At 38.9% G+C, this 27,646-nt stretch overlaps 1 protein-coding gene across 2 annotated transcripts; it reads left to right on the top strand.

Annotated features, from left to right (window-relative positions):
• Positions 1 to 27,121, top strand: LOC149459363 (interleukin-1 receptor type 2-like). Of its 2 annotated transcripts, XM_089681212.1 has the most exons (10): positions 1 to 131; positions 1,832 to 1,925; positions 5,612 to 5,870; positions 7,236 to 7,416; positions 12,628 to 12,802; positions 14,845 to 14,907; positions 15,422 to 15,554; positions 15,800 to 15,945; positions 20,878 to 21,008; positions 26,167 to 27,121. In XM_089681212.1, exons 2-9 carry the CDS (start codon positions 1,847 to 1,849, stop codon positions 21,003 to 21,005), a joined length of 1,164 nt encoding a protein of 387 aa, XP_089537338.1. In that variant the 5' UTR covers positions 1 to 131; positions 1,832 to 1,846; the 3' UTR covers positions 21,006 to 21,008; positions 26,167 to 27,121. The 2 variants fall into 2 exon arrangements, with proteins under 2 accessions (XP_089537338.1, XP_089537337.1); XM_089681211.1 differs by lacking the exon at positions 26,167 to 27,121 and having other exon boundaries at positions 20,878 to 21,149.
• Positions 27,122 to 27,646: the final 525 nt, after the last annotated feature.

Genomic DNA, 27,646 nt, shown 5'->3' with positions numbered 1-27,646 from the left:
GACAAAACCATTGCTGAAATTTTGCTTTCTATATACAAATCATACATGTTAGAGTATCTTCTGGAGTCAACATTTTTTAATTTGTTTGCCTAATTAGCACAGTCTAGAGGCCACTGAATACGCTAGTAAAGGTAAGTTTAACTTCTTTTGCTTTTATTATTCCTGGTATATTATTGTGTTGGTATACTATAATATAAGAAGTTTTAAATATTTAGGTGTATATTCGTGTTTTTTTTTTTTTTTTCAAATTTCATCAATTATATCACTTTCAACATCCGACCGATTCGTAGGACTTCATCCCTCCATCAATCTGTCCTTCCCGGATTTACCTCACTTAATATTTAATTGACCTTGGTGGTACAAAATTGTTACAAAGCTATCCACTAGTTAATTTTCTTTTATTCTACTGGGTTTACGAAGGGTAGTAATCTATAAAAAAGTCTGGTTGTTTTTGGTTACCGCACTCTTTATTAAATAATTATAAGAAACAAAAAATCTTAAAGACACAATTTGTTTTCTGTCTATTCCTCTGTTGTTTAGGTTAGCACTTAAATTAAGTTGGAAAAAGTATATTCCCTTTATTTCATATGGAACAAATACATATGGATTTGCTTTGCCAGTGATCCCCTGAGCCCAGTCCTGCAACAAGTGTTTCTAAACCCAGGACCCTGCATTCACTATATCTGGTCGCAGTACACAGTACATGGAAATGCAATTAATTTTAGTAAATATAAACTGCAAAATACCTTTTCTCATCAGCAGTTTTGTGACTTCTATCAGTGTCTGGCTGAGCACTGGCTAAAGCTTTTAGGAGGAGTTTTCATTCTCCTCTGACTGTCCTATGAGATTGCAAGGACACCTGACCCTCTGTCTGGACAATGCTGATTGGCCCTGTGATGTTCACATGCACCCCCCCAAGAAAAAAAAAAAACTCTCTAGAAATACACACCAAACTGAGCATGTTCAGCTTGCCCCCAAGGCTCTGTTCTATCAGCAGGGAGTCGGAAGTGGAAGAAGGGTAGGATCAAAGAAGACCGGATCACACATCCTTTTTACACAGTGCAGAGGATTAACTCCTTAGGTTCCACATTGAGTATATTAAACACGCTTTACTGCATATACAGACTGATTTTACTGTTATGGGTTTAGTAACACTTTAACGTTCAGCTGGAGCTCTTAGTACTTTACTTCTGCAACTGAGGAGCTTGTTCTTCTCTGTCCTTATGAACTACCAAGTAAATTAGCCATTCAGAGCCCTGCATTGATAATTGTAACTGCCCATAGTGTGTTTCTTTTTGGTAGTATAAGGACAACTAAGTAACTGATGGTAGGTCCCACTAGTCACAGCTCCAGGTGAGTACACTCTTACCCACCACAACACTCCCAGTTGCATTTTTCACTTCTCATCATAATTCCACAATGCTCAAAAGAAGGTGATGTTCGTAATCAGCAATCATTGCATGTGATTAAACATTGACTAGTGGGAAATGCATCTTTTGGTCTTTTTCATTGCACTTCACTGAGCCTCAAAAATTCCTATGCAACACTTGTCAGTTGGTTCCATATGTTATCTTTTGAGTAAGTAATCAATGACATTGCTGGACACTCTATCAGAGCGTTGACTGTCATGTGATTGGAGGTCACAGGGAGGATGGAAGGATGTCTGTGATCTGCGGCAAATGCAGAAATCGTAACTTACATGTTGAATTCTGCCTCAATTAATCCTCCATTCTTCTTCAGTTGCTGGTAGTTTTATGTTTGATTTGTACAATATGCCACTTTATTTTGTTTTTGTTTGTTAATTTTAAAACTTTGTTATTTGCACCTACAGATTATTCTTTGGAAGATGTTGCTTCTATTCATTGTGTTAGGTGTCTGTGTATTGGATACTTCTGGTTTAACTGTGTACCGTATGAATAACAAAGGTAAAGCAAACACAGTGTTGCATTAATGCCCTTATCTGTGCAGGATTATCAATCATTATTAACATATAACATGTTTTTATTGTCATCTGTGTGTCGTTTTCCACTTGTCTTCCTGACATTACATGATAGTACTGGCAGCAAGTTAATGTTGGGTATTAGTGGGTTTTGTATGAGAGAGGCCAATGGTGGTTGTGAAAAGTGCTGGGCTATTTTCTTTCTCTGAAATACTTGCATATTTTAAAGCATATGTAGACCATAATAATTAACCTTTCTATTCCCTTAAAGCGTATTAAATAGCCAATAAAAATAATTTTGTTATCTACTTTATGAGGGAAAAAGATACCTGCTGATCCTGTTAGAAATTCAGTGAGCTGTAACTTCCTGTGCACTCTGCAGTGTTATCAGCCCTGCCCAGTTCTATCTGTGTTTTAATGAGCTCATTCTCCCTATGTTAAAAAAAATGAGAAGAAGGGGAGGTGTTCTGTAGTACTAACTTCTAGTAATCTTGGATCCTCTGCTCTTCCTAGCCCTGAGCAAGGCACTTACTGACACCACCAGAATACCTATATCTGAATATCTGAGAACACCCAGCAGACGTACAAAAATTGTGCACATTGTGCACATTAAAAAGATAAGCAGTCTACATTGGCAGGATACAGTCACAAATAAAACAGAGCAAATTGGTACATCAACACCACAGTGCATAAACACAACAGTAACAGTTACAGTGTATTTAACAGAGATACCCCTAGAGTTAAGCCCAGCTTATTCTTCAGCATTGGGAGCACAAATGGTAGCTCTCTGCATGAGGGGTTACGCCTCAAGTGACCAAAAAGAATTCTAGAAAGATATAGCTGACTAATGCAGGCCATGGACGGTTCGTTTATCAGCCGATTTTTTGTCCGAAAGAATAATCGTCCGATTTTTGCACTGTTAGTGGGGCAATGGCATCGGCCATTTTTCGCGGTTCCTCCTCAGTTTGTTTATCGGTCATGCTGGAAAATTCATGAAAAGCGGCCGATTTTCACAATCATTGGTGGCAACATCTGTTTACAGAATGAACTATGTTTTGTTTTTCAAACGAAAAATTGGCCGATAAAGAACCGTCTATGGCCTGCATAAGTCACTTGAGAGCTCTCCAACAAAGATGCTATGGCTTAGGTTTTACATTTGAGCTCGGTAATGGCAACCCAGTTCTGCCCAAGGAATAAAAGGACTCGGACAAGCCTTTATGGTGAACTTTTGCCGGCTATGTTGGGGCCCTTTCTTACTTGGCATGAAGAATGATGAAGATGGTAAAACAGGTGGCTTTCAACAGCAGTCTAGTGTAAACTTGGGTTCAGTAAAGGTGTAGACTCCTTAAGACAGCAATGCAGAAAGTGGAGTATGTTCAAAAGGCAGTTGGGCGTATATGAATATGGTATAATGAGCAGCAATAGGAAGCAGATAAAAGGCAAAGCAAAGTCAGCGTTCTGGCGTGTTAATGACCTTAAGTTTTAGAACTGACTTGGATAGGCACTGCTCAGTGGTGGGTGCAACAACCAGTGGGATAGAGCTCTTGAAGCAAAAAGGGTCAATAAGGATGAGGGTAAGAGACCTTTCACCAGTTTCTTCCATAGATAGTCTTCTAGCAGCAGTGAGTGTTTTTTATGATAGAGGATCCCCTTATACAGCAATACAGCAGCAGATGCAAAGGCAACTCATATAGCAACTCTGGATTCAGACGTCCCCACTCAAATCAGCCTCCTGGTTCCAGCGTTCAGCACAGCAACCCACTCCCTCTATGGTACTGCACAGATTTGCTCAACACCGCTCTGCACGACACATCTCTACACTGCATGGCTCTCTCTCTTGTCTGGTTGGTGTGCTTCCCTCAATTGCTCGACTCCTTCCTGGACTTTTAAATGGTCCCTCCTGTTCTCAGTTGCCTATGGGCCTTGTAGTTGCAGCCCCTGAACAGTTTGTAGGTAGGTCCCTCCTTCGAGACTACATCTCCCAGCCACTTCCAGCAACTTGCAATCGGTTACTGTTAAAGTAGTCTGCTTGACAGTGCCATCTTTTGGGTAAATAGAGTTTTGTGATTCAGTAACATTGCCCAGTGTTACATATGGAATACAGTGAGGGGCACCAGGACCTTGCTACACACTCTTTTATCACAAAATAATATCCATACATCAACCATGTACAGGGGCGGACTGACCATTTGGAAACTCGGGCAGTGCCTGAGGGCCCGGGGTCAGTAGGGGGCCCCATGAGATGCCCCTGGTATCTTTTTCATAGGCTTTTTTGAGTTTGGGCAAGGATATATATATACATAGACTATGTGTGTATATGTTAGGACTAATTGATTCAGACAAGGCACATAAAAAAATATTTGTACATTATATGTGCTTCCTATTTATGCTAACTGAATGCGATCAACAAATTGAAATCCAAACTCACTGTAACATAACAGTATGAGAAACATGTCAAACAGGAAGTGTTGGATTCTAGGCTAGACATAGCAGCATTTATATAGATTTGCAGAACAAGACAGAATGACAATACCCAAATCAACTGGAGCTAGCTCAAACACAATAAACGTGTCCTAATAATAGTTCTGAATATTTGTTTCTATGTGACCCATCTTTTGTCAGAGGGCTCAGGACAAAAGTATCAGTGAAAGTAAGATAAAATGCAGATCACTTCCGCTGTGCTGTTTTGGCAAAAGCCAGTGTTCTGGCAATCCTGTACTAATTGTGTATATGAAAAGCAATGATAACAAATAGATAATAAAAGTCCATCTCTGGCCAAAACAAAAGCTGTAACCCTTTTCGGTTTTACTATTAATAGTATGACCAGAAAGGAAGCCAGAGAAAAAGAGTACATTTCCTCAATGGCAACACAGACTGTTATAAAATCCTACATACAGCCTGTAGAACAGCAAACAAACATCCAGGAGTCCAAGGTTTTTAATAACATTGATATATAGCAAGAAACCGTGAATGGTTTTTTAGGAGGGCAAACATACTTACCCTTCATCAGGGCTTAGGATTTTTGACTGCCTTAATCAGACATACTGTTTGGATGAATTTCAGGAAGGCAGGTTCAGCCACTTTTAGTGAATCCTAAGCTCTGATGAAGAGGGAGCGTGTCTGGCCCTCGAAATGTATTGGCCTTTTTCTACTTTGACTCATTTTATCATTAAAAACCCTGACCTCTTGGATGTTTGTTTGGTGCTCCCATTGGACTGTATGAATATGGATTCTCAGCTCTGGGTCCTTCCATGTTTCTAAGTAGTGTCCGCACTTTGTGGAGTGTTGCCAAACTGGAATCAATGTTCAAATTTAGCAACTCTTAAAAAATCTGAGTCCACGCTTTGTTTGCTATTGTGTTTGAAAGACGTTCCATGTCTTCTCCACACTCTCCCAAACTAAGAAATATAAACGTTTTGACTGTACTTACAGACTTTGATCACATAGCACACATGCAGTAGTAATGATCAGTTGTTTGCGACAACTAACACTTAAAAAATTCTATTAGTTTATAACAGTAAAAGCAATGCCACATCATTTATGGCTGAGTTTTGGGTCATTGTTAGGAGCCCTTTGCTTTGTTATGTTGACTGATAGACTGGTGCATATTTGATTGTTTTGTATCTGATGCAAATAAATAAAGCCCAACTGTTATTTTTGTTGTTTCTGTAGAAAAATGTCAGATGCAGACACATTCTGTTGGTTACTTTGTTCTAAACGAGGAGCCAGCAATTATCAAATGTCCAGTTCTTCAGTATTTTCAGCTGGATGTTTCTGAAGCGTATGAACAGCCATTTCAGCTTACCTGGAATAAAAATGGTTCTGAAGATATAACTACGGAAGGTGAATCTAGAATTCAAACAAACCAAGATGCCTTGTGGTTTCTTCCAGCTGTAACAGAGGACACTGGTATCTACACTTGTATTGTCAGGTATGCTCTATTCTATTTACGCATAGTTTTCCAGATCATTTAATAGTTTAATACCTTGAATGGAAATCGGTGTACAGCAGACCCATGCTTTCGCAAATTCAGCTGTTGGGAGTACCTGTGTTGTGGAAGAACCCAGATTACCCAACATTTATCCCCATTAATATCAGCTTAATCCACTCGTGTAACCCTCTAAACATCCAAATTTCCAGTAGCCAGTCAATATGTAACAAGACATATGTCTATATGTAAAGGATATAACTAAAGGGTTAGTGGGCAAGGTATGTCTTTTTGTTGATGGTACAAAGGTGTGCAAAAGGGTTGATATTCCTGGAGTTGTCTGTATCATGGAACATGATTTGGCATTGATGGAAGATTGGTCAAAGAAGTGGAAACTGCAGTTCAATGTTTCCAAATGTAACAATATTGGGAGCACAGTGTTGGCCAGCGCTACAGAGTAAAAAGATTTGGGAGTACTTATTTCAGATAATTGGAAAATGAGCACACAGTGTAAACAGGCAGTGGTAAAAGTGAATAGAATTCTAGGATGTAACACTAGAAGGATCACCAGCAGGAGGAAGGAGGTCCTAATTCTCCTTTATAGAACTTTAGTTGGACCTCATTTAGAATAATGTGTCCAGTACTGGAGAACTTGCTTACAAAAAGATATTGATATGATAGAATGAGTCCAGAGACAGGTAAACAAAATGGTGAAAGGTCTGGGAGACAAAACATATCAAGAATGACTTCAGGAACTTAACATGTACAGTCTGGAGGAAAGAAAGGAAAGGGGAGACATGACTGAGAAAAATTTAAACACATCCAGGAGGTGAATAGGGTTCAGGAGGGCAGTATTTTCAATATTAAGCTAAGATTGCAGGGACATGACTTCAAACAAGCAGGAGGAAAGTTCAAAACTAACCTTAGAAAGAATTATTTTACTGAAAGAGTAGTTAATGCTTGAAATAGACTTCCAGCAGAGGTAGTGAGCCAGTCAACAGTAAATAGCTTCAAATATGCTTGGGACAAGCACAAATCTATACTCAAAAAAAGTTAACAAAAGTATAAGTATTAAAAATATGGGGCAGACTTGATGTACCACTTGGTCTTTTTTCTGCCATCACTCTTCTATATTTCTGTTTCTTTTTTTATTTTCCTATTTACATAAGTCTCATGTTAATATGTGACTAATATACCTATATTTGTGTGCCTCTCAAGCAATAGTTCAGTAGAATACAGTTTATTAATTATTGCTAATCAGGAACTTAAAAAATCGATTAGAATATTGGTCGCAGGCAGTTTCCATTTTAACTACATGTAGTTCAATATAATCAATGATATAGTTGTTTTTTATTTGTTTATTTTTAGGAATTCATCATTCTGTCTTGAGATATCAATGTCACTGTCAGTTGTGAGCAATGAGGATTTATCTTTGTCTGATATTAAATATGAACAAATTGCTTTTGAGAACTCCAAGTTTCAGATGAGTTGCCCAGATATAAGGGAATTTGAAAGTAATTCTAGCAATATGAAGCTGAAGTGGTATAAGGTATGACCTTTTACAGTACATAATCTTTTAATAACTATTTTGGAAATTAGTTTCCAGTATGGTCATTGCAACCTCAGTGCAGACATTATCGGATTAATGTACCTGTCATCTGACAGTTTTAAATGTAAAAATATTCAAATGTATTTCCCTATGCAGCCAGCTTAAGTATGAAAAAGCAAGCATTTTGAAATCTAAATATCACATAAAACATAATTATAAGGTAAATATTGGAATAATGACTAAAAAGTGTAATCATGGTACGCTTTTCATTTAAAGTGTGTGACAAGGCAACAATTGTTTTTTCCCAGGTATTAATATTGTTGCACCAGCAGATGGTGCTAGTTGCCGTAAGCTCATGTATGTTGTGCCAGAATGTTGTGATGACTTTCTGCAATCCTACTTTCCATATGTAGCCTTTGTTTATACAAAATAAAAGAGGAGCAGTAGCCAAGAGCAACCAGATTCTTTGCCTCCTTTAAAAGACAAAACTGTGTGCTTTGTACAGCTGTTGTTGTTTTTCTCTATTTTAACTTCATTCTATGTTAATACACTGTAATGTGCATAGCAAGTAACAATGTAGTAAGTACATAGTCACTAAACATTTGTGACTTTTTTTTTTTTACTGTACATAGACTAGTTAATATAGTTTAATGAGTGAAAATAAAATAATGCCATCTTTCTGGTTCAGTTTATTAGGAAAGGAAAAACTTTTTTTTAGGGTTTGGATAGTAAGGGAGGGCCTTTTTTGTGCAGTCTGTGTCACATTGGGGAGATTTCCCTCACTTCTTGTTCAATACCCAAACCACAAGTGAGAGAGAATCCCTGGTTGTCACCAGGGTCGCCAGAACTAGAGTACCCACTAGATTGGATTTTCTTCTCTTTCTGTTCTGGTGACCACCCTAAAATTCGAGATTTTCTTTCACTTTCATTCATAAAGTGTTACTAAATCCACAGCAGTAAATCAGTCTGTATATGCAGTAAAGCATGCTTGTTATACTCACTGTGCAACCTAAGGAGTTATTCCTCCGCATTGTGTAAAAAGGATGTTAGATCCTGTCTCTGATCCCCCCTTCTTCTACTGTCCCCAATCCATCCTCATAGTACAGAGCAGCAGTGGCAAGTCTGCACATGCTCTGTTTGGTGTGTATTGCTAAAGAGTGTTTTTTTGGGGGGGGGGGGTGCATGTAATCGGCACAGGGCCAATAGCATTGTCCAGACAGAGGCTCAGGGATATCATGCAGGCTCTTAGGACAGTCAGAGGCAGGGGCGGACTGACCATTTGGAAACTCAGGCACTGCCCGAGGGCCCGAGGTCAGTAGGGGGCCCCATGAGATGCCCCTGGTACCTTTTTCATAGGCTTTTTTGAGTTTGGGCAAGGACACAGGGGCCCCATGATCCCCTATTGCCTGGGGGCCCCATGAGTTGTCAGTCCACCCCTGGTCAGAGGAGAATGAAAACTCCTCCTTCAAGCTTTAATCAGTGCTCAGCTGAACACTGATAGAAATCGTAAGACTGCTACAGTATATACTGCTGATGAAAAAAGGTATTTAGTACTTTATATTTACTAAAATAATTGCATTTCCATGTTGTGTGTACTGTGGGAGACCAGGTATAGTGAATGCAGGGTCCTGGGTTTACTAACACTTTAATAGTAAATAGGCCAATGAGAATCTCCCTAATGGGGGTACAGAGAGCAATAAAAACCTGACAAGTGTTCTAATCCATCTCCACTCTATCCAAAACTAGAAAAGATGTTTTGCCTTTAGCTATACTTTAAGAATAAAAAAGTTAACTTGCCAGACCCCTATATCGATCTTGGATATATTTATGCTATAGAATTAGATCAGCTTAAATACATTTTCTTTTAAACTAAAGCCCCATTTCTGTAATTTATTTTTTTGCAAATGAGACTTCCTATTCCTCTTTTGTTTAAATATTTTTATTGTAATAAAAAACAGCTCATTCTTAATATCTTTAGATATCTTTCCCAAGCTATATTATGCAAATTAAGACAATCAACAATGTATGTTTTAATATGTAATAATACAGCAATAACATAAATATGAACAAACTTCTAGAAGTTATTAATGTATTTTCTTAGTAGATGGAGCTTAGCTGCTTGCATTTAAAATGAAAGCTTGTGGGCAGGGGCGGACTGACAACTCATGGGGCCCCCGGGCAATAGGGGATCATGTCCTTGCCCAAACTCAAAAAAGCCTATGAAAAAGGTACCAGGGGCATCTCATGGGGCCCCCTACTGACCTCGGGCAGTGCCCGAGTTTCCAAATGGTCAGTCCGCCCCTTCTTGTGGGGAACCATATTTCTCACACAGAATGTTTAGTATAGGAATAACTTCTTCTCATGGTGGGGGGAAGCTTGTTTCCAATCAAGCTGTTGAAATCAAGCCATAAAATGTCTTTGAATAATATTTCCCAGGGATCTGGGCCAATAGTTGTTGAACAGTATGTGAAAAACTCTCTTAAATATTTCTGAAAGTGATCCTATTATCATTAGAAAAGTACAGGGCTGTTATTGCTGACCTACAGATTTCTTTTTGCCTGGCTTTGTCTACTTTTAATACTTTTTAAGCCACAGACCAAGGGCATGCTTTAAAGCCAAAAAAAATATGACATCCCGAAAACTTGCATTATAAGGAGGAAATGTCAGAAACTGCAGCCTCCATGTTTCTTTCATAAAAGGTTTCCTTTTAAGCAGTAATTTAAGCTACTAAATGTGAAATGAAGTCCTATTATGGTCAGTTATTTGCGATATGATCATGCTTACATTCAGGCTCATGTAGGCAGGAGCAGTCTCTTTTCTCCACTGCAGGTGGTGCTCAACTGCAGTGATACTGCAGAGGGAGAGGACCATATTCCACTATGGTTTCATGGATCACTGGAGAAGCAATCCAGTTGGATGCTGCTACCTCATGTGACTCTAGTAGCCATCTTGATTCAGGAAGAGTCTGTTTAAGACCCTGGCTCCTGGGCTTGGTGCACATTTTGTGAGTGGACAAAGTAGGGGCAGGTTACCCGTCTTTCAGGGAAAGTGAATAGTGGTAGGGAAAGGTTCCAGATGACTAGAGACAGACTAGGGACACTCCTCCCCCATTGGGCTCAGACTGGCCAGGCCGCATTCCACTCTTGAAGGCAGACGCTGTCGGTGCATCAGAACCTGCTCCACTCTACATTTTGGTTACCAGCTGGGAGCCTTCCTGCTGGGGTTTTGTATCTTTGAGCCGTTCCTTCAATATAAGTTTGTTAATTGCAATCAGACTCAGTGTGTTCACTGCCGCTGCACCCACCCACACCAACTAAGCACCTAATTTCAATATGTCTGCTTCCTCTGGATGTTGGTTGAGGCTGTTATACTACAGTTTTTGTAACCTTCCCATTGCGTAGGCCCATATGTGGTGACAGATCTTCCCTTGCAGCAAAAAGCTAGGCTTGGATCAATAGATTGATTATACAATAGAAAGATGTATTGGTCATGTGGTCATAATGGTCATCTCTACGCTTCAGGTTCAACTCACAAAGCTTTACACAAGCCTTGGGCACGTGACTGTTGTTCATTAAACTCAACTGAAAATTACTTTCTGAAAATATGTAATATCTTGGGCTATTGGTTTTATGACTCAAACTAAAGGCATTCTACAATAAGATAACCACTGGACAAGCTGTAAATAAAATTTGAGATATATAGATAATGGAACTATTTGTTTTGCAGGATGTTGTAACACAAGGTTAAAAGTTTAAATATTTCATAGATGACCCCAAGATGAAGTGGCATGCAGCAGGCAGGCCTCTAATCTTCCATATATCAAACAATTGATTTCCCAAAACAGGATGACACATATGGAATACATTTATTTCCAGTTATGGATCTGTCTGATCATTCCATCCCTTTAATAAATGTATTTGCTTGTCCTTGAACTTTATGTTCCTTATTTAATAAATGATTATTTTTAATAGCTGCTATTTCATAAGCATGGTAACCTATAACAACCAATTCGAATTAAGGGTTCTGAAGTCAGACCATCCCAAAATGGAATCTGTTTTTTCTGGGTTACTGCACTTAAAATGTTACTAAACCCAGGACCCTGCATTCGCTATATCTGGTTTCCCACAGTACACAGAACATGGAAATGCAATTATTTTAAAAAATATAAACTGCTAAATACCTTTTCTCATCAGCAGTATACAGCAGTCTTGTGACTTCTATCAGTGTCTGGCGGAGCAGTGGTTAACCTTGCAGGAGGAGTTTTCATTCTTTTCTGACTGTCCTATGAGGCTGCATGACCCCTGATCCTCTGTCTGGACAGTGCTATTGGCCCTGTGCAGATCACATGCACCCTCCTCTCCCCCCCTCCAAAAAAAACTCTATCAATACACACCAAACAGAGCATGTGCAGGGTTGCCACTGCTGCTCTGTACTATGGCAGATAGATTGGGAACAGTAGAAGAAGGGGAGGATCGGAGAAGACAGGATCTAACATCCGTTTTACACAATGCAGAGAATTAACCCCTTAGGTTACACAGTGAATATAACAAGCATGCTTTACTGCATATACAGACTGATTTTACTGCTGTGGGTTTAGTAACATTTTAAGAATTAGCATTTATACAGAAGAAGTTAGAAATGGACATTTATTAAAGTATTACTGCATGTATAAAACAAGATTTTTGCCCTAGCATTGATTCTGCTTTGGCCTGCGCAGATCAACCCAGATGATGTGAATGAGCACCAAATAAAAAATCTGTAATATATCATTTCCACTGTTTTAACAGTGCTGTGCCCAAAACTTCTCCAACTTCAAGAAGGTCAAGATATGTTTAAATAAAAGCTGCCAGAGTGAAATCATTAGTAATTAAATCTTTATTCCATTCATTGATATACTTTACATTATGCATATATTGTAGTTTCCAAGGCAAGCTAGGAAACTTCTTATTTCCACAGCGAAAGGAGTATGAAGTAGAGCATGATGAGTAAGAGGTGGAAATGTTCAGGATACTTACCTGTATTATTAACAGGTAAGTAAAAGAAGGTCACCAGACTACCAACAAAGAGCAATAGGGTAGACTGGTGTACTGCAGGTCAGCCTAAAAAAAAATTGAAGATCTGCATCTCAAGGCTTAATTTTGTGTGTACCTTTCAGGCAATACAAATAGATCCCAATATTTCTCAACATGTCTTTTTTTTCTTTTTGATTAGAATGGAGAAACTCTGGGGAATGAAAACTCCAAATTTCAGTATTCCGATGGTACCACATATGCGCTAATAAATGATGTACATCATACTGATGCCGGATATTACAAATGTCAGTTCGACTTCACTCATGAGAACAGAGACTTTTCAGTTTCCAGGATTATACAGCTGCAAATCATAGGTAATTTCCAGCATACTAGGACTTACTCTAATAAGGCACATCCTAATGCGTATTTCTCTTTCCTCTCTTTTTTTCAGTCACAGGCCACATATAATATTTCTACACATTATATTGTGTAACCAGAAATTACCTAGCAGGGGCGGACTGACCATTTGGGAACTCGGGCACTGCCTGAGGGCCCGGGGTCAGAAGTGGATCCCATGAAGTGCCCCTGGTACCTTTCTTAGGCTTTTTTTTGCTGTGGTTTGAGTGTGGGCAAGGACACAGTGGCCCCATGATCCCCTATTGCCCGGGGGCCCCATGAGTTGTCAGTCCGCCCCTGTTACCTAACCAAACCTTAACTGTTCTGTCAAAGCTGGAGTTTCATCTGCTTACATTTTGCCCTCCCTTGTTCCTCCTTTCCACCTTCATCAACATGCTAATGAACATATTATATAAAGGTTTTAAATATTTTACTACTTACCTTATTTCTGTACCAAGTAACATCATCACTAGGTTTTTGCTGTCTATTGCTTTGCTGTCTATTGTTTTTATATCAGGGTGTTGTATATAGCTTACTGAAAACAGGAACCTGTGATAACTCACACATGTAATGCCAAGCCTCCATGATTGAAAGAACAGAAAACCAATGAATGAAAGGGTAGGGCCAGGGATGGTAAGGCTGGGGAGGAAAGGACTGCTGGATGTCCTCTAGTCTGGAAATAATGCATGGCTCTGTTTGACTTGCTACATTTTCCAGTGCACACTGGAAGAACCTCACCTTATGTTGTAAAATCAGACTAAGCATTCATAGAAGGTAAGGCAGGAGTTCAGCTTTAGGATTGTACACTACAACAATTAGATCTCTACATACACAATGGGAAATCTGCTATTACAAGTACACTACAGTCACATAATAGGGGAGATAAACAGTGTTTCCTTAGTAATACGGGACAAGGTGAGTACAAATTGAAAGCACAGAAATGGTCTTAATTCCTGTACAATCTACTGTTCGGCTTTCTTTAAAAAGAGAGGGGTTGTGAAAATTAAGACGTAAAGGTAAAATATAAGAAAGGGAGAGAAAGTAATTATAAGGAAAACTGTCAGCATGGTATTCACCTGGCTGATGGAGGAGTAAGAAGGAAAAAGAGTGGAGAGTAAAGATACTGTACATAAGGTGAGAAAAGAAAAGAAAGGGGAAGAGGTAAAGAAAAAAAAGGGGGGGGGAATAGATCAAGAGGGAGGAAGGCAGGGAACAGCAAGGGAATGGGGTGTAGGGAGACTTTTCTCTCAGGTTGCAGGAAAAGCAGCAATTAAAGGGATTAAGATTCCCCAGCTATAAGGGCTTTACCTACTTGGGAGTGTGTAAAATAAGTACAAAAGAACCAAGTTTTGTTGTAAAGCTCTGGATTGGTCTGAGCAGAGAGGAAAAGGTCCTCCATACACCTTATATCTTTGACTTTGAGAAACAAAAGGGGGGTTGCACAGGGGGGGGGGGGGGGGATTGAGATTCTTCCAGTTTAGAGTTATCCAGGATTTGATCATGTTCAACAGATCACAGAGTACAGATCTCTCATAAGTTTTAATATGAATTGAGGAGTAATGCAATAGGAAAAATAACATACAGTCTGGTATGATAAAGTCTGTGAATTTCTGGGAAATTTTCTGACTTAGGTCCAGAAGAGTCTCATTAGTGGACAGGGCCAAAATATTTGTAAGGCTGTACGATTTGCCTTGTTTTAACTCCAGCCATTGTCTGTGGAGTCAGGGAATTGTTTTTGTATGATCATAGGTGTAGGAGAGTATGATTGTTATTATTATATAGGATTTATATAGTACCAACAGTTTGAGCAGCGCTTTACAAAATGATGTATATCCATAGGAGAGTACCTTAAAGCTGGTTTCCTAAATTTGTGTGCAGATAGAGTATTTTAGGGCGTAGTGTGAGATTCTGTTTGTTTTGTGGAGAGAATGCCAAATTTTAATCCTGTTTCTATTTGGTTTCAATGCACATACGTTTTAACATTTTAATGACACCTTTAAATTTCTTTTGCTATATCCAGATCAAGAGAGAAGACACCCTGTCATTGTTAATCCAAGTCAAAAGACTATAGCTGCTGCCGTAGGTATGACTCATTTCTGATTATAATGGGATATATAGACAGGGAGACCAGGAAGTATATTTCATAATTACACACAAGGGATTATGTGGGTCATTGACGTAAAAGTTAAATTCTTAAGTATTTTACTCAGCAGCTGAATAATCCACTTGAAGTCTATTCCTCAGAACGGGAGGGATTAAGTTTTGTCTATAAAATCCCTAAAAGTTACTTAAAGCCCATATTATGTAAAAACATTTGCAATGTATCTAATGAAAGATTCTGAAGAACTGTTATCCTTAACAACCAAGGATATGCCAGGATGAAGTCTAAATGGTGGCTTGCTGTATATTGTGACATGTCAGGAATGTACAAAGGAGACTCTTTACTATATTAATTATACCATAATACTGTGGAAATATTTTTCAAGTGATCAATTGGGTACATTTTTATTTTAGTCATCTACATAATATGATTTTTGTATAAAATATACAGTTTATGTTAGCCTTTTTAAGAGTATATTATTATTTTTTTCTCACAGGTTCCAAGCTAGTCATTCCATGCAAAGTGTTTACTGGTCCTGATGAAAGTGGTCTTATGGTGTGGTGGCTGGCAAATCACTCTTTTGTTGACGAATACTCTGCAGATGGTCGTGTGGTAGAAGGTACATTGCAGTAAGTATTTTGTACTACAACCTTAATAGATTGGACACATTAGTTTTTGTACAAAATATCTTCAATGCAAAAGAGCTTTATTGCACAATACATTTCACCGATATGATTGTATGTGATATTATGATTTATCTTGTGTGCCTCAATTTAAGGTATTACTTAGCAAGGCTATGTTCATGGGCTAAATGCCCTGTGGTAAAACATCTGTAAGTCCCTGGCTAAGCATTAATATCTTTTTTGCTATGCAGAAAGACTATGGATACCGCCGGTCAGTATTTTGAGGTCTCACTCATCTTTGAGCACATTGAAGAGCAGGATTTCGGCACAGATTTTAAGTGTATAGCCAGCAATGATTATGGCCATGAAGTCCTGCCAACAAAAATAAGACAAGCAGGTAATGTAAGGAATGTCATGTGTGCACCATGTTTTATATAAGTGGTTGATAGAAATTATTTATAGGTATATACAGTATTATGGAAAAAAATGTTCTCTCTTGATCTGTGTTCATTAAAAATGATTATGATGGGAATCTTTTTGTAAAGATCCTCCATGCTATAAAAAGCATGGTTTGTGTATGCCTGTGCATGTATAAATTGTAAACACTGTAGAGGTCTTCATTTGAAAAAAAAAAATGTTCATGCTTCCACACAAATAACATTTGCAGAGAAAAATAATTATTTGATTCACGGTAAAGGGCAATAGGTTGGCTTAAAATCTTACATCCCTCTGAAGTTCCCCTAATGTGAAGATCAATTACTTCTTATAAGATGGCTACTTAAGCTGCTCCCTGCTAGAATTAGATGTCCTACCTATTTCAATGTGGGACCTGCCAACACCCCGATATGGAGTAAAAGGGTGTGTAGCAATGTTTGGAGATTGCCACAGAACATAAAGTGGTTATAAGAGCAAAACATTTTTTGCCTTAATGCATTCCCTGCCTTCCATTGCTCTTCATCTCTTCTCACTTCCTAAACACAACGGTACCTAATACCACTCTCGATCCAGCACTATCCCTGCCGGAAGCCCAGCTGTCCTCTCTTCCTGCATTCACAGGCTTTGCTCAGGGCAGCATGAGTCATTGGCTCCTTCAGCTGTCAGTCAAATCCTTTGAGGAGGGAATGACCCTTTGAACACAGCATTGTCAATCTGGGAAGAGGATAGTGTTAGATGCATTGGCAGATTTAGATGGACATGACTAACAAATTAATGCCAAAGTCAAGCTAACACAATTACAATAACGTTTTTTTTCATTTTGGGTTACGTTGTACACTGCTCAAAAAAAGTAAAGGAACACTTTGAAAACACATCAGATCTCAATGGGGAAAAATATCATGCTGGATATCTATACTGATATGGACTGGGTAATGTGTTAGGAACGTAAGGATTCCGTTGATGGAAATTAAAAGTATCAACCTATAGAGGACTGAATTCAAAGACACCCTGAAAATCAAAGTGAAAAAATTATGCAGCAGGCTAGTCCATTTTGCTGAAATGTCATTGCAGCAACTCAGAATGGTACTCAGTAGTCTGTATGGCCCCCATGTGCTTGTATGTGAGGGCATGCTCCTAATGAGACGACAGATGGTGTCCTGGGGTATTTCCTCCCAGATCTGGACCAGGGCATCACTGAGCTCCTGGACAGTCTGAGGTGCAACCTGGCAGCATCGGATGGACCAAAACATGATATCTCAGGTGAGCGTGGGGGCCATTCAATGGCATAAATTCATTCATCCTTTAGGAACTGCCTGCATACTCTCGCCACATGAGGCTGGGCATTGTTGTGCACCAGGAGGAACCCAGGACCCACTGCACCAGCATACGGTCTGACAATGGGTCCCAGGATTTCATCCCTATAACTAATGGCAATCAGGGTGCCATTGTCTAGCCTGTGGAGGTCTGTGTGTCCCTCCATGAATATGCCTTCCCAGAACATCACTGACCCACCACAAAAACGGTCATGCTAAACTTTGTTACAGGCAGAATAACATTCTCCATGGCTTTTCCAGACCCTTTCACATCTGTCACATGTTCTCAGGGTGAACCTGCTCTCATCTGTGAAAAGCACAGAGCGCCAGTGGTGAACCTGCCAATTCTGGTGTTCAATGGCAAATGCCAATCGAGCTCTATGGTGTTGGGCAGTGAGCACAGGGGATGTCAGGCCCTCAGTCTGTTTCTGATTGTTTGGTCACAGACATTCACACCAGTGGCCTGCTGAAAGTCATTTTGTAGGGCTCTGGCAGTGCTTATCCTGTCCCTCCTTGCACAAAGGAGAAGATACCGGTCCTGCTGATGAGTTAAAGTGGAGTTCCACCTGAAAATAAATATATAAAAGTCAGCAGCTACAAAAACTGTAGGTGCTGACTTTTAAAATACAGAACCTTACCTGTCCCTTAGTCCAGCGGTGTCCTCACCACCGCTGGTTTCACCAGCTGTCTTCTCTCCGTGGCGCCAGCATCTTCAGTGTGAGCACCCAGCTGTAACAGCTTGCGGCTTTGTAGCCGGTGCTCACTGCGCATGTGTGAGAAGCCCTGCACTTTGTGAGTGGCCCCATAGTCTTCTGGGACCTGTCATGTGTCCCAGAAGACTACGGGGAGGGAGGGGGGAAGACAACTTCCACTTTCGATCACCTAGGTGATCGCAGCGGAAGTGGGAGCGGGTACCTATCAAAATCGGGTACTCGCTCCCCCCCGCTCCCCAAAGGTGCCAATCCTTAATGGGGAGCGGGGGACAAAGCATTAAAGCGGAACTTCCCCTTTTGAGTGGAGCTGCACTTTAAGGACCTTCTACGACCCTGTCCAGCTCTTCTAGAGTAACTGCCTGTCCCCCGCAATCTCCTCCATGCTCTTGAGACTGCTGGGAGACACAGAAAACCTTCTGGCAATGGGACATGTTGATGTGACATCTTGGAGGAGTTGGACTGCCTGTGCAAGTTCTGTAAAATCCAGGTATTGCCTCATGCTACCAGTAGTGACACTGACCCTAGTCAAATGCAAAACTAGTGAAAAACAGTCAGAAAAGATGAGTAGGGAATAAAATGTCAGTGGCCTCCACCTGTAAAACCATTCCTGTTTTGGGGGTCGTCTCATTGTCCCATCTAGTGCACTTGTTGTTAATTTCAAAAGCAGTTGATTCTGATTAACAACCGCCTCTGCTACTTAACTGACCAGATCAATATCCCAGGAGTTTAATTGACTTGATGCTATACTCTGATTAAAAAGTGTTCCTTTAATTTGTTTTGAGCGGAGTATATAAAAGAATAAAAGATGGCCATTATAAGCACACCTGCCAGTGGTAAATGATTTGTCTCAAACCTCTAACTGCCCCTTTTGCTAGACAGCCTGTTTTGGTAAAAACTAAGTTAAAAAATAACAGATTTACCAGCTGGACCCACACGGAAGAAAAATATATTTAAAATATTCTTCCCAAATATATTGACATATATTTGAAATACTGCAACTTTTGCCATATTCAATATATTTCAATATATATTAAAGTGACTTTTTTATATGTTAAATTCTGAAGAATATATTTAAAAGAAATATATTTCCAAAATATTTATTTTTTAAAATATATTCTTCGGATTTTTTTTTAACATATACAAAAGTCATTTTAACATATATTTTTACATATATTTGTAAATGCATTCTGAAAATGTAGATTTGTATTTTTAAAGACATTCGTTATATTTGAATTTTTTAAAAATATTTTTCATATATTTTGTAATAAAATGCATTTCAACATGCAGTATATATATATATATATATATATATATATATAAATATATATATATATATATATATATATTTATTTATTGAAATACATTTTGAAATATATTGAATATGGCCAAAATTGTAGTATTTCAATATATTTGGGAAGAATTTTTTAAAAATATATTTCAAATATATTTTTCTTCCATATGGGGATCACAAGGTGAAAATAAAGGGAAAAAAAGCCTAAAAAAAAAGAAAACTCATGCAGCCACCACATCTAAGAATTGGTAAACTGCAATATATTACATTTTTGTTTTGGGATTTAATTCCGCTTTTTTAATGTAAGTTTATATTTGGGCTGTGTTTAGCAATGCCCACTCTTAATTAATTGTAAAGTTTTACCATGAGGCTTCATTAGTCTTCATTAAAACAAGTTCACAGCAGGACCACAATATGAACACTGTTAAATTTGTCTCCTTTTTTTTAGCCAGCTGACTTTAGTCTTGAACTATGGTTCTTCTTTTTCAATAGGCTTGATGGCAGTAAGGGATCAGCATGAAATTTAACTTGCTGGAATATGTATGAATACACTTTTATACAAAATGCATTGGGCCAATGTTTGCTATTATGTCATATCACAAATTAAAACTGTAATTTAGAAAGTAAATAGTGGGCCACATGTGGCCAATGAAATACAGTCTGGTGGCTAAGAATTGAATATACTGCAATATGACTGACACATTTATGATTGTCACATGTTTCTTTTGCCTGTATGTTGGGAATTTCAGGGTCTGATTTCAAATCTCTTTTTAATGCACAGGAATAGTTTAACAGCAGAATAGGAAAATGCTTGTATTATTCTTTGTATAACAATGGCCACATTTGATTAACAGCTGCTCAGTCCAACCATTAAGTATGGTTTAAGACCTTAAAATGCCCATATTTCTGCATATTGGCTCCCTGAGATGTTTCCTTCTCAGTGTTGGCCAGCCCAATATGCAGCACATTTAGTCATCCATGAAATGATCAATGTAAAAGATATGGTCAATCTAGACAGGAGGCCAACCACTGATAAAGTGCAATAGCCATTAAAGCCAACTTTCAAGAGCCCAATACATAGTAGAATATGCCTATCAATATTATTTCCACTTCTTGCTAAGGAAAAAAAAAATCTTTTAATGGATTATATTATTCATTGGTAAATGGTCACCTTTAAATGTTGCTACTCAGCTGACAAGAACCTTCCATGATGGTCCATAAGGGCTGCAGATCCATCATGTATTCAGTCTACTGATTATTGGGAAAAACAGTCTCTGGGCACAACGTTCCAAATAAACTTTTACTTTTGTTTGGTTACTGTAAGCGCAAAACTACTTGAAGCATTAATCATGACTTCTGGTTACTCTTGTTTGCAGACACGAGAGTTATTTAGTCAGAGTTAATGCTTTGTGTACATTTGCGTTTTAGTCACTCTTTGTTTTATGTCTCTGATAAACTATCCCAGTTGAGCCTCCCCATTAGGTTGAAACAAAATTGTTTTGGAGATCTGCCTTGCTTATGTCAGCGTTTGATTGCAGCACATATTAGTAAGCTTATTATTTTCTGCATTTCTACAGCCTCCTCTTTTGCCTGGTGTTTTGCAGCTGCCCCCGCCTTTGCGGTTTTCCTGGTTGTAGCGATAATATTCGTATACAAACACAGGAAATCTGGAAATAAGAAAGATTATTCTCTGACCAAGTCATAAATGGTAAATGTATTTTCTTCTAATTTATGTAATAAATTAATCACTCATGGGGAACTTGAGATGATATCAGTACTTTTACTCCATGCTAAAGATTCTTGTTTGTGTAAGGCTCTTATCTTAAATAAACTCATTTTACTCATTACATTTTATTTTGCTTGTTTGAAGATATATCTTAAAATGCTTTATAATATGTAATGCTTTAATGATTTTGATGGTCTGCTATGAAATTCATATGTAAACAGATGTTGCTACAAATGTGGGTTCTAAATTTTACTCTGGTGAAATGGAAGGGACATTCAACTGAGCACTGCTAGCACTACCATGAGCAGACAATTGGTTCAACAGGAAATGAGAAGAGATCTATTAAAGACACTCTGAGATTGTCAGTGTATAGTGATAGCAATGTTGTGGTAAACATCCAAACTTACATTCCTGAGGCCCACAACAGTCTGACACACAGTAAATAGTCTGTTCCTTGAGGGGCTTATGTTCTGCGAGCTCTATTGCATATAAATTAATCGAGCTGCATGATAATATGTCTTCATAGATACTTTTTATAATAATGAGAGGCTATCTTGCACATGCTTAGAAGGCCAGAAATTCAGTGTACTACAGCAGACTGCGCAAAGGTACCTTCTTGTATCTTTAAAACTGCTCTGAAGGTGCTGACCTGCACTTCATGTTTCGAGATAACTTCTGTATACCCTTAGGGGTAAATAGGAACATCCTACATGCCAACACTATTCAGACACCAGGTGCCACTAAAGCTGCATGTCTCCAAATCTTTAGGTTTTCATTCCCTCCCAACATAGGACCTGAACTTTCTTGCTTTAGTAGTCTGTACTATGGAACTGTTTATGGACTTCACTCACATTTCTGCTCCATGATTTATTGACACAAAGGGTTATGCTTGAGTATGTAACATACAGACAATTGACAGCCTCTGTTTGTAATAAGCCTATATACAGTATACACTTACACTTGCATGTCTATGGCCAGGAGCCATTATGCAATTGCATTTTGTGTACAATTAACTATTTGCACTTCCAGAGGAGTACACTTTTTCAAAGGTCCAAGTCCATAAAGTTGACGGAAAGTAAGATATGCTTAACTAAACTGTCCTATGCTGTGTCCAGTATTGATATCAGTTCAGAAACCCTTGTAGATCTTGCTTGAAAGTCTTTGCCTGCTGGCAGACTGTGATGCGTGCATTCAGGGCATGATGCCCCCACCCTGATCATAGCCTGTGTATTGTACCCTTGTATTGGTGGTTAGAAAAAAGGCACTCTACATTGGTGGTCACCGTAGAAGTGCCCACATACACTGGTGGCCATCGAAAAACTGTCCCTTTGCATTGGTGGTCAGTGAATGGTTGTCCCCTTACATTAGCAGTCATTAGCAGCTGTTCCCTGGATTTATAAAAGTGATTGCTGGCTCCTAAACTAGTTTGACACATGAATTTTACAACAGAGTGTTCAATCTGTAGGCATGTGGTGGCCCTCGACATCACCAAGGGACTGCACGTTAAATTCAGTGAATATTCAGTGTCAGAGACAACAGACACACAACAGGATATAGTCAAAGACTATGGACATGATACAAGAGATTGTCAGAGACTATCGACATGGTGCAGAAGATGATCAGAGACTGCGGACATGGTACAGGATATGGTCAAAGACTGTAGACATGATACAAGAAATGGTCAGAGACTGCAAACATGACATTGATCTTCTAAGATAAGACTGTGGGTGTGTGCAGAAGCCATGGATTGGAAGACTGATCCAGGCATGGAAGTTTTTAGCTCTCAGGTGTTTGATACAGCTGTTGGCATTTTGGAGCTTATCCCAAACTCTGACTAATATCTAATGGCTATTGCAGCTTTGGCAAATTTTTCAGATTGGCAAATGTTGGGGGCTTTTTGGCTATAAGCAAGCATATAATTGTTTGCATTTTCATGAACCACATTTGAGGTAATTTTAGGCATAACAAATGAAAGTTGGAATTCCAGTTAGTCTGCATTCATTTATGCCAAAATGCATTATAGCTTTGTGTAAAATGAACTTCCATGGCCAGATTTTGTCAGTGGTCCTTCCTAGGTCCCTGGTTTAGCCCCAGCAGCTTCAATAAGAGATTTGGTGCAGCTCATGGGAAGAACTTCACCTACATGGGAAGAACTCTGCATACAGTATTATATAGCTATCTGCTAGTAAACTAGCCTTATACGCAGTGGGGTTGATTTGCTAAAGCAAATAGACCATTCACTTTGCAAGGGAAGTTTCACTTTGCAAGGGAAAGTACCCCTAGCTCTGTGAATGTGGTTACATTTCACATTGCAAAGTGTGACCAATCATGCAAGAAAAATAAAAAAATAATAGCAATTTTGCTTGCACATAATTGGATGATGGAAGCCAGCAGAGCTTTACCTTATTCACTAAGCTCTGGGGAAAATTCTCTTTCAAAATGTAACTTCCCTTGCAAAGTGAACAGTCTAACACCTTTAATAAATCAACCACAGAGTGTCACTGTATAATTAAATTATATACTGACACACTGAGATATCGGAAAAACATTTGCCAGCAGTCAAAGATTTTTCTGGGACAGCAAAGCTAAACTATACAGGCTGACAATAAGATGAAGGTAATGATTGGCACCAGCTGCAAAGAGACTTTCTAGAACATTGTAATATCTGTATCAGTCATTATAAGTGTGCCACAAAGCTGGCTTGCCACCAACTAGTTAACTCTTAATTGCTCTATTAATCAACCAAGCATTGCAAGCAGTGTTCAGATTGTTTCATCACATTATTATCCTAAAGGTTAATAGTTTCGTGTTCCCCCTTCTTCTTAGACTATGCATGAACAGAATGCAAATCAGGTTGTTTAAAACCCAATCTGGTGATATCCACTCAGTATGGGGGGTGCAAACTATTCCCAGAAGGACCTCCTCTTTCCCATGATGTGCTTGTAGGATGTTATCAGTACCATCTTAAACGAAAAGTGTGTTTTGAACTTTGGTCTTTATCCCTATAAAAACTGTCATAATTTCAACATCTTGAAGCTTCGTCATTCCCCGAAAGCTTGTCCTCAAAATTGTATGTTAGTGCAAATAAAAAAAGAATCACATCAGTACTCAATTGTTTCTTTTACCATCTTGAAGGAAATCTTGAGCAATGAGTGGCTCAAGTGAAAATTGCATTGTATTACAATCTGCTGTAAAACTATATTTCACGGATGACATTACTGAAATGGTTGTTATGGCTTTGTTTGGACTGTTTAACATTGTTAAGTTCATCCAGATAAAAAGGCTGTTCATTTTATAAGTTCCTTTCCCACTGAATTCAGTTTCTCTTAGAGGCCAATAACTGTTCTAACTAAACTCCAAGTTTACAAACTAGTATGTTCTGTCATTTGCCTATGTTAGTTATGAAAAAGTAAAACATAAAGTACATGTATTTTATAACAACTGCATGCAGCAAAAATTTATAATTATTATTATATTATAATATATATTTGGCACATCAGTTGTTAGTTACTATACATTTAAATGGGCGGCACAGTGGCTTGGTGGTTAGCACGTCTGCCTTGCAGAAATGGGTCATGGGTTCGATTCCCGACCATGGCACCTCCTGCATGGAGTTTGCATGTTCTCCCTGTGCTTGCGTGGGTTTCCTCTGGGTGCTCCGGTTTCCTCCCACACTCTAAAGACATGCTGGTAGGTTCATTGGATCCTGTCTAAATTGTCCCTAGTATGTGTATGTATGAATGTGAGTTAGGGACCTTAGATTGTACACCCCTTGAGGGTTAGGGACTGATGTGAATGTTCAATATATATGTGTAAAGCGCTGCGTAAATTGACGGCGCTATATAAGTACCTGTAATAAATAAATAATAAATTACTTTAGTAGTAAAAAAACAAACAATTATTATATCTGCCATTTAGCATAAAGTAGTGAAACCAAGAGGACTTGTATAAGACTCAATAATGTATATATACACACATACTATATTGACAAATGTATTGGGACACCCCTCCTAATCATCGGATTCAGGTGTTCCAATCATCTCCATGGCCACAGGTGTATACAATCAAGCACCTAGGCATGCAAACTGCTTCGACAAACATTTGTGAAAGAATGGGTCACTCTCAGGGGCTCAGTGAATTCAAGTATGGTATTGTGATAGGTTCTCACCTGAGCAATAAGTCCATCCATGAAATTTCCTTGCTACTAAATATTCCATGGTCAACCGTGGAAGCAATGTAAAATAAAGAGCAGGGTTAGCTGAAGAGCACAGTGTGCAGAAGTTGCCAACTGTCTACAGAGTCAATAGCTAAAGACCTCCAAATGTCATGTGGCCTTCAGATTAGCAGAACAAAAGTGTGTAGAGAGCTTCATGGAATGGGTTTCCATGGCCGAGCAGCTGCATCCAAGCCTCGCATCACCAAGTGCAATGCAAAGCATCGGATGCAGTGGAGTAAAGCACGCCTCCACTGGACTCTAGAGCAGTGGAGTGACGAATCACGCTTCTCTGTCTGGCAATCCGATGGACTGTCTGGTTGCCAGAAGAACGGTACTTGCCTGACATCATTGTGCCAAGTGTAAGGTTTGGTGGAGGGGGGATTACGGTGTGGGGTTGTTTTTCAGCGTTTGGAATTGGCCCCTTAGTTCCAGTGAAGGAAACTAGTAAGGTGTCAGCATACCAAGACATTTTGGACAATTTCATGATCCCAACTTTGTGGGAACAGTTTTGGATGGCCCCTTCCTGTTCCAACATGACTGTGCACCAGTGCACAAAGCAAGGTCCATAAAGACATTGATGAGTGAGTTTGGGGTGGAGGAAGTTGACTGGCCTGCACCTTGATAGAACACTTTTGAACACCTTTGGGATGAATTATAGTGGAGACTGCGAGCCAGGCCTTCACATCCGACATCATTGCCTGACCTCACAAATGTGCTTCTGGAAGAATGGTCAAACATTCCCATAGACACACTCCTAAACCCTGTGGATGGCCTTCCCAGAAGAATTGAAGCTGTTATAGCTGCAAAGGATGGGCCAACTTAATATTGAACCCTAAAAGACCTACAGTATTTATGTAATTATCAATGCTTAAACTTTTTTCCTAAATTATGTTCTAACCATTTATTCTCGTTGTTGTTTTCTAGGAACTGTGTTCTGGACATTGTTAACTCAGTCCTCAAAACACTCTGATGGATTATCATATTCTTGAACAAATGATTGTTGGATATTGGAAAGTGAGGATGATATATAGTAGATTATATGTGTATATATGAACCTGAATTAAATTAAACCCGACATATAGGACCCCATCCACAATGGGCTTATAATAATCTGTGTTCTGAGCATTTTTTCTTGAGCACATACTGCCCTATATGTTAGTGCTGGTAGTTACGCTGTCCTTTCCATCTAGCTGCAGCTTCTCGTAGTTTGAAAGTCTGCTGGCCATGGGGCCAGGGAATTTACCTGTGCTCTCCACCTGCACCTCAATGATAGAGCCTAAATGCCCAGTGTGCATGGGGCCTAAACTATTAAACCAATTTAAGCACAGCAAATTATGAAAAAATACATGAGCAGATGGTTACCTAAAGTAAGACACACATGTAAAGATTTATTGGTAGGTTAGATATATAGGCAGTTTGAGTGTGCATTTCAACTTTTCCTCCAAACCTGAGCTAGATCTTGCACTGGTCCCTTGTCTGCCCTTATATAAATGACACCTTCAATATCCAATATTGAGGTGGGGATAGGACCATGTTTTATTTTTACATGGAAAGTAATGATTTGCATACAACCTTATCTGTCTATATCTAATGACTGTTTTGTCATGGTGTTCTGACTGTTTTGTCATGTCACTTAGGGCTGCCAATTATGTTTGAATTGCTCGAGATCACCTTAACACTGTAATAAACTACAGATGTGTGTATGCTATGAAATAATGTTTATTTTTATATTGGCTATAATGAAATTATGGGAATTCATGGCTGTGTGTATGCTATAATGGTATTAACATGAATGTAAATATTTGTATTATAATGCTGTGATTTTATGCAGTTTAATATATGCTGTGAATATGTAATAAAGTTATTGGGTCTTCCTCAATGTCTGATTTTAGTGCAACAGTTATTGGATATAGTGAACACTGAAGAGCAACATTTTTCACAGTGGGGTTTATTTACTAAAGCTGGTTCACTCAGAATCTCAAGCATGGAAAACAATCAGCTTCCAGGTCTTATTGCTAAAGCTTAACCACTTGCCAGCAGGCACTTATACCCCCTTATTTACCAGGCCAATTTTCAGCTTTCAGCGCTGCCGCACTTTGATTGACAATTGCGCGGTCATGCAACATTGTACCCATATGAAATTTTGATCATTTTTTTCTCACAAATAGAGCTTTCTTTTGGTGGTATTTAATTGCCACTGGGTGCTTTACTTTTTGCGCTATAAATTAAAAAAGTGCAAAAAATTTGAAAAAAAAAAAAAAGTTTCTTTGTTTCTATTATAAAATTTTTCAAACAGGTAATTTTTCTCCTTCACTGATGTGCGTTGATGAGGCAGCACTGATGGGCACTGATAGGCGGCACTGATGGGCACTGATAGGCAGCACTAAAGGGCACTGATAGGCAG

The sequence above is a fragment of the Staurois parvus genome, unplaced genomic scaffold (assembly GCF_062004578.1).
Source record: "Staurois parvus isolate SC_StPar_1 unplaced genomic scaffold, SC_StPar_1.0 ptg000262l, whole genome shotgun sequence".
Taxonomy (NCBI): domain Eukaryota; kingdom Metazoa; phylum Chordata; class Amphibia; order Anura; family Ranidae; genus Staurois; species Staurois parvus.
The sequence above is the reverse complement of the archived record's forward strand: the minus strand, read 5'-3'. Positions and strand labels throughout refer to the sequence as shown.

Excerpts from the sequence above, each read along its gene's own strand:
- LOC149459363 (XM_089681212.1), top strand. The coding sequence starts at position 1,847 with ATGTTGCTTCTATTCATTGTGTTAGGTGTCTGTGTATTGGATACTTCT. Across the intron at positions 1,926-5,611 it reads GTACCGTATGAATAACAAAG|AAAAATGTCAGATGCAGACA; the intron begins GTAAAGCAAACA and ends TTGTTTCTGTAG. Across the intron at positions 12,803-14,844 it reads TATACAGCTGCAAATCATAG|ATCAAGAGAGAAGACACCCT; the intron begins GTAATTTCCAGC and ends TGCTATATCCAG.